The sequence below is a fragment of the Aspergillus uvarum genome (genome assembly GCF_003184745.1).
Source record: "Aspergillus uvarum CBS 121591 unplaced genomic scaffold BO82scaffold_18, whole genome shotgun sequence".
In the NCBI taxonomy this organism is placed as follows: domain Eukaryota; kingdom Fungi; phylum Ascomycota; class Eurotiomycetes; order Eurotiales; family Aspergillaceae; genus Aspergillus; species Aspergillus uvarum.
Window position 1 is genome coordinate 1 of NW_020291315.1, and position 6,704 is coordinate 6,704.

The window sequence follows — 6,704 nt, forward strand, 5'->3', positions numbered from 1 at the left end:
CCCAGACCCTCTTTTTTCCCCGACCCTCCATTCCATCAGTCTGGGGTGACCCCAAAAATCCCGGTTTTGCTGCCCGCTTCTTCGGCTCCCGCCATGTCCTGCACACAAAAAGGTTCCTGATCCCGACTTGGCTGCTCTGTCTGCTCTGTCTGCTCGCTTACCCCCTTCTATCTTTTTCTTCCTTATTCTCTTTCTCTCTCGCCTCTTGGTACTCTTTCCTTTTCCTCCTTCACTGAGTGACCCTATCCTTTGATACTCGGGTCTTCCTTTCATCGTTTTTGGAGGTCAGCCCGTATACCCTGTTCCTCGAACTAGGAGACGCAATATGTCGCCCAGAACCTCTTACGATCCCGAACGGGACATTGACAAGAGCCATGTCGACAACGTCGAAATCGTCCCCAATGCAGTAGCCAACGCCGACAAGCCCAATCCTCGTAAAGAGGCCCCGGCCTATGTCGCCAGCCTGTCGCCCGAGGAGCGTCAGAAAGCCGAACGCGCTCTGGTCCGCAAGATCGATCTGCGTCTGTTGCCTATGCTTATCATCATGTACATCCTGAATTACCTGGACCGGAACAACATTGTATGTGACTCGTGGCCCAGCTTTGCCACTTCCGTTGCTGATCACCTAGTAGGCGGCTGCCAAATTGGCCGGTCTCGAGGAAGACTTGGGCCTGGTGGGAGTGCAATATCAGACCTGCGTCAGTATTCTGTTTGTGGGTTACTTGTTGATGCAGAGTAGGTGCCCCTCTTTTGTTTCTTTTTGCGTCTTTATGGACATGTTCTGATGATTTAGTTCCGTCCAATTTGCTGCTCAACAAGATCGGTAAACCCGCCCTCTACCTCCCGGGATCTATGCTGCTCTGGGGTGTTATCTCGACATGCACCGCTGGCGCTCAAAGTTATGCTGGTCTGGTTGTCGTTCGGTTCTTCTTGGGTTTCGTGGAGGCAGCCTATTTTGTATGCGTGCGCCCCTCACTAGATTGCAGAGGGTTTGCTGACTCTCTCTCTTAGCCCGGGTGTCTCTACTTCTTGAGTGCCTGGTATACTCGCAAGGAGCTTGGATTCCGTACTGCTGCGCTGTACTCGGGTTCTCTCCTGTCGGGAGCCTTCTCTGGCCTTATTGCTGCAGGCATCACTGATGGAATGGACTACAAAATGGGACTTCGGTCATGGTAGGTACACTCCAGCGAGCTTTATGTACCGCTGACTGACTCTGGCTAGGCGCTGGCTTTTCATTATCGAGGGAGCCATCACCATCGTTGTGGCCTTCTCCTCTGTTTTCATTCTCCCTAATTTCCCGCGTACCACCCCCTGGCTCACCGAGGAGGAGAAGCAGCTGGCTGCTTGGCGCCTAGAGGAAGATATTGGCGAAGACGATTGGGTCGATAGCGAGCAGCAGACCTTCTTGCACGGTGTCAAGCTGGCTTTCACCGACATTAAGACCTACCTGTTGGTGAGTCAACCCACTATCGAAAATAGCCCTTCTGCTTCTTCCATCGCTAATGAATCTAGATCCTTCTCATTCTCGGAATTGTCTCCTCTGCCTCGGTCACCAATTTCTTCCCCACTGTTGTGAAGACCCTCAACTACGGCAACATCGAGACCTTGTGTCTGACCGCCCCTCCCTACTGTCTGGCCGTCATCACCGCCTTCACCAACGCCTGGCACGCCGACCGGACCGGTGAACGCTATTTCCACATCACCCTACCCCTCTACATCTCCGTGGCGGCCTTCATCCTCGCTGCCGCCACCACGAGCGTCGCTCCGCGCTACGTGGCCATGATGCTCATGGTCCCCTCCTTTTACGCCAGCTACGTCGTGGCCCTGGGCTGGATTTCGAGCACCTTGCCTCGTCCGGCCTCCAAGCGTGCCGCAGCCCTGGCAGGCATCAACTGTATCAGTAACATCAGTAGCATCTACGCGAGCTACATGTACCCGGACAGCGATGCTCCGCGTTACGGTAAGTCTCTTGCAACCCCGTCTTTTCTTGCGTTTGCACAGCCTAATGAGGAATATAGTCACCGCAATGTCCGTCAACTGCGCCACAGCCTTCCTGGCCATTCTCGCCGCGACGGCGCTCCGCTTCGTTCTCGTGCGGTTGAACAAGAAACTCGACCGCGGAGAAGGCATCAGCAGCGGGGAGGTGCCTGGCCAGGCCAGTTCCAGAGGCTTCAGATTCTTAGTCTAAGGTCTCAGTATCTTGAGATAAGGTACATGGACGTGTATATATTTTTGTATTGGCCGGTTATGCGAAAGGTGAACTAGTTTTAGCTATGACTTGTTTTTATGATTCCAACAAGTCGAGTAAATATGATTTCTTTTCTGTATAAACGCCTTTCTTTTGCGCAGTGTAGGTGTAGAATTGCCAGGTAGAGCACGTGTGTGTCTTGGCCATGTATGGGGTCATTCAGTCGACAGCCGCCTTGGAAGTTTTGCTCTGGTAGGACGTTATGTACAGTACAAAAGTCTAGCATGCAATCTCCAAACCGGATCCTCGGTTGTCCCGGGACTCATCGACCAGGTCGTATACTATAGTCCTGTATGTACTGTATGTACTCAGTCGACGAGCGATTCCATCCTCAATTTCAATATCCCAGACCCCAGTCAACTCACCGTACCCCCCCAGAAAACATGTCGACCAGAAAGTAAAAGTACGTTGCATCGAGTGCGCCCCCACTCCCCCTCGGATCATTATCAAAACACCACAAACAAACAATCCAAAGTTCCCATATGGGTTGTAGTGCACCGTACAGTACATACATACATACATACCTACAACTTCGAATTCCGCTGGTTGGATATGGGGAACACTACCTACCTAGTACCTACTGTGCTTTCCTAACGGCAGTGACAGGTTTATGGTCTAGTGCTAGGCTAGTGGAGCCAAACGATAGGGGCAGGGTAGTGCTAATGTCCATAGATGGCGGTACCTCCGTAGCGGCTCACCTAGGCTCTTGAAGGCTGCGTACAGGACCTAGTGTAGTGCCCTTATCTTTTCCTGAGCTTTGGGCGACAGTACTTCTTCCCTTTCTCCTTCTTCGGATGGGGCTGTAGATCGGCTGATTGTCTGGTGGGGGAGGGGCTTTCATGGTGTCTATGGGATTGGCCTGAGCACCTCGTTTTTGTTTCCCTGTTCGAGAATAGATCTGAACATCATTGCCGAAGAAGATACAGTACTCCTACCTGCCCTAATGCTAGTCGAGCACTCAACGCCGCAAGAGACATAGTTCACATTCTTCATTCTTCATGCTCATTCAAGCTAAGCATGCATTGTTTGCTTCATTCAATTACCCTTCTACCTGGGAAAAAAAAAGCAAAACACTATACCTCCCGGGCAAAAACGCTTCAAGCATACTTCTTGCTCAAGCATACTTCTCGCGCACCTCGGTCCACCCAGGCCGCAAGTCCGCCGTCTCCAGCTCGGCCACACTCAACGAACTATCCGCAACGTAGTTCACGCGCCAGTCCACGGTCATCCCGGCGCCGGCCTCGGTCTGCGCCCACACCGCCACGGCGATGGTGTTCTCGCCGTTGTAGTCCAGCACGCCCGCGGGGACCGGGTAGACGACCTGGTTGCCGATGTAGGGGAAGTACCGGCCGTACTGGTAGCCGTTGACGAACAGCTGGGCGCGGTAGGCGTTACTGGGGGCGTCGTCGGGGGTGCCGAGGACGAACGAGATGGAGACGTCCAGTCCCGTGGGGATGTGGAGGGGCACCGTGGTGCGGAAGAATTTAATGGTCGCGCCGGTGAAGGACAAGGATGATGATGACGACGACGAAGCTACAGTCCACTTGCTGTCGTCAAACTCCGGAAGGTGCCAGCCGACACGCTCGGCGAAGAGGCCGTCTTCGTTGTAGACACCGCGGACGGGGTCAAGGTTGGATTCTCCGCCCGCGGTGCCGGCGAGGCGCCAGTGGGTGAATTCGGGGGTGGTGGAGGTGTTGGACAACAAGCGCGCTTCGAGGATACCGCGGGGGTTGAGGACGCCGGTGGTCTCGTCGTGGCCAGTGTCGTCGTGGACGACGAGCAGGACGTTCGGGGTGGTCTTCGGGTCGGAGGAGAGGTACTCGGCCGGGAAGGTGATGGTCTTGTTGGCTTGAGCGATGGTAGCGTTGCCGAGGTAGGAGCCGATGAAGTGGCCGTTCAACCAGGCGGAGAAGCCGCTGTTTTAGGGTTTAGCTGGTTACATTCTCTACCGGTAAAAGGGGTCAAAGGTGGAGGGGGGAGTGGGAAAGCTTACAATGCGTCTCCACCTTGAATGTTGAGGAATACTCCGGAGGCGGAACTATTAAAGTATCCGCGGAACAGACGGATGCCGTTGTGGAAACCTGGAGTCGTGATTAGTTGATATTCGTTTTGTAACAAGCTGAAGTGCTTACCGTAGTCATCACCGTACAGGACTGGAAGGGTAGCTGGGGGCTGGGGGTTGTAGGTCGTCATGTGGTCGGCCGCTTGAATCTCGTTAGTCAATAGCCTTTAAAAACACCGTAGTAGAGTATACATACCAACCCAAGCAGCACCAGTATCATCATATGACACGCTACGCTCAGGCAAGCTGTCGTTCGATCTCCAGGATGTCAAAGCTGGAAGAGTAATAGCCTTGGGAGCTGCCAAAGAGGCTCTCAGACTACCGTGGGCAGTCTTGGTCGACTTGATCTGCTTGCCGTTCCAGGTCAGGCTCTTGACCTTCTTGGAAGCGAAGACTTCAATCTCCGTAGCGTTGACCGCGTCACCCTTGATCTCAAGAGTGTTGCTATCTTCCTTGACGGAACGGACAAGGTAGGGACCTTGGATCAGTACTATCGGAAGTTAATATTCTGCAGATGATAAGCCGAAGCGAGATTTCTATACCTGTCTCGTTGGCAGGGGCCAAGGGATTTTCGGTCAAGGTAGGGGCCCAGAAGAGATAGGCTGCGGTACGATCCAGAAGCACCACGCGCAGCTTGTTGTCGATGTTCAGCACACTCATTCCCGCGGACTGGGTGAAGCTGACGGTCAGACTGCCTCCCTGCCGCTTGAAGGTCGGCTGAGAGCATTTCGCACACTTCGAGAGAACGGATCCGGACTTGGCACCCTTCACGGCGAACTCTCCAGACTCGCCAATCGGCACCCAGAGGACAAGAGTTGGCTCATTGTCGATGACCGAGTAGGTAAGCACTTCGGCCGTGGAGTACAGCAGAGTCTCCGAGCCGAGGTTGAAATCCGTGACGATGATCTTGGACTGATGTCCATCGATTCTGATTTTGCCTCCGTTGCGGGGAACAATCAAGTTTCCAGCTGACGTGTTGAGGTGCAGCTTGAAAGCTTCATTCGTGTCTGAGGTGGAATCCGCGTGCCGCGTCACGTAGAATGCAGCATTGGTCTCAGGGTTCCGGAGTTCGTAGGTCGTGATAAGGGAGTTGTCGGTGTACTGGGTTCCATTTCCAACCAGGTCCGTCATGGTCAAGTCGCCCGCACTTCGGGTGAACAGCGACAGCAGCTTGGTCTCGTAGTACTTGGAGCCAATTGAACGATCCTCAGAGATGGGCGCGGAGTAGTCATAGCTGGTCGCGGTCACAGGTGTAGCAATTGAACCCCAGTTGGTTCCTCCGTACAGCATATACAAGCTCATGGCGGTGACCCGCTGCGCGATGTTCCAGCGGTAGAAGAGGTTGACAAAGTCCGCACCGGTATCGTCACCGCATCCACCTTCGGGGCCAGCCCATGGGTTGTAGGAGCCGCCCTGGAACTCGGGGAGGAATGAGGGCATGTGGGGTTGGAACTCTTGGAAGTAGGTATAATATTCGACCAGCTGATAAGGAATATATGCGCCGTTGGTGGAGTCGCACACACTAGTATCGCACGACCAGCACTAAACAAGTCAGAATGGTAGAGAAATAAGTTTCTGAGATGAATCACTTACGGAAGGGTAGGAATCAACACCGGTGACGTCAACATTGCCTCCAGCATCCGACCAGTCACTGGACCAGGACTTCGCATTCATGTTGGGGTCATTGAAGGTCAAGGGAACTGTGATACCATTGTCGCGTGCGCTTGCCTCAAGGAGCTCCATATAGTCTATTGCAGTCTCGTTGGGAACCCTCTGGCTCGGGTCGGTAAGCCATTGGTCACCATACTCATTCTCGATCTGGTAGCAGATTGTGTTGTGGCCATTGGTGACCTGGTAGCGACTGGTGATCTGAGAGACCTCGTCGAAGTATGGCTTCCAGGCATCCGTATACCGCGAATCATTGTTCCGCAGGGTTCCGTATTCACCGGAGGTCAACCACAAGGGGAACCCACCAGCATTGGCTTCCGCGTTGACGTACGGTCCAGGACGGACGATGATGTACAGACCGAGCTCCTTCGCAAGATCGAAGATCGAGGTGATGTTGTGAGCGCCGGTGGAGAAGTCAACCGTGTGATTGTTTGGGGAATGGTATCCCCAGCTGGTGTAGATGGAGAACCCGGTGAAGCCAGCAGCTTTGATCTTCTCCAGAATGTCCCTCCACAAGCCAGGAACGGGAATGCGCCAGTAGTGAAACTCGCCAGAGAATACAAAGACTCGCTGATCATTCACATGGAAACTGTAATGATCCCATTGTACGTCGGTGGTCAGTCCATTGTTGAAGACTTCCCACCCCTCCGCAGTCTGATTCTGAGCAGCGGCCAGCAGACCTGAGTTTGCCAGCAAAAGAGAAATTGGCAAGAGTAATCGCGCCAT

General features: G+C 53.7%; 2 protein-coding genes across 2 annotated transcripts; one reads left to right on the forward strand and one right to left on the reverse strand.

Annotated features, from left to right (window-relative positions):
• Window positions 1–74: 74 nt before the first annotated feature.
• On the forward strand, window positions 75–2,297 carry BO82DRAFT_382438 (putative MFS transporter). The gene is made up of 7 exons (XM_025637934.1): window positions 75–580; window positions 633–735; window positions 794–957; window positions 1,012–1,172; window positions 1,222–1,453; window positions 1,513–1,960; window positions 2,019–2,297. The coding sequence occupies exons 1-7, from the start codon at window positions 326–328 to the stop codon at window positions 2,186–2,188; spliced, it is 1,533 nt and encodes a 510-aa protein (XP_025493249.1). The 5' UTR covers window positions 75–325; the 3' UTR covers window positions 2,189–2,297.
• Window positions 2,298–3,262: 965 nt separating this feature from the next.
• On the reverse strand, window positions 3,263–6,704 carry BO82DRAFT_431099 (glycoside hydrolase family 35 protein; the record flags this gene model as incomplete). The annotated part of the gene is made up of 6 exons (XM_025640669.1): window positions 3,263–4,164; window positions 4,242–4,329; window positions 4,381–4,452; window positions 4,507–4,800; window positions 4,853–5,852; window positions 5,904–6,704. The coding sequence occupies 6 exons, from the start codon at window positions 6,702–6,704 to the stop codon at window positions 3,363–3,365; spliced, it is 3,057 nt and encodes a 1,018-aa protein (XP_025493250.1). The 3' UTR covers window positions 3,263–3,362.

Coding starts and splice junctions, on each gene's coding strand:
- BO82DRAFT_382438 (XM_025637934.1), top strand. CDS start 326: ATGTCGCCCAGAACCTCTTACGATCCCGAACGGGACATTGACAAGAGC. Junction 736..793: donor GGGTTACTTGTTGATGCAGA/GTAGGTGCCCCT, acceptor CTGATGATTTAG/TTCCGTCCAATTTGCTGCTC. Junction 1,454..1,512: donor ACATTAAGACCTACCTGTTG/GTGAGTCAACCC, acceptor TAATGAATCTAG/ATCCTTCTCATTCTCGGAAT.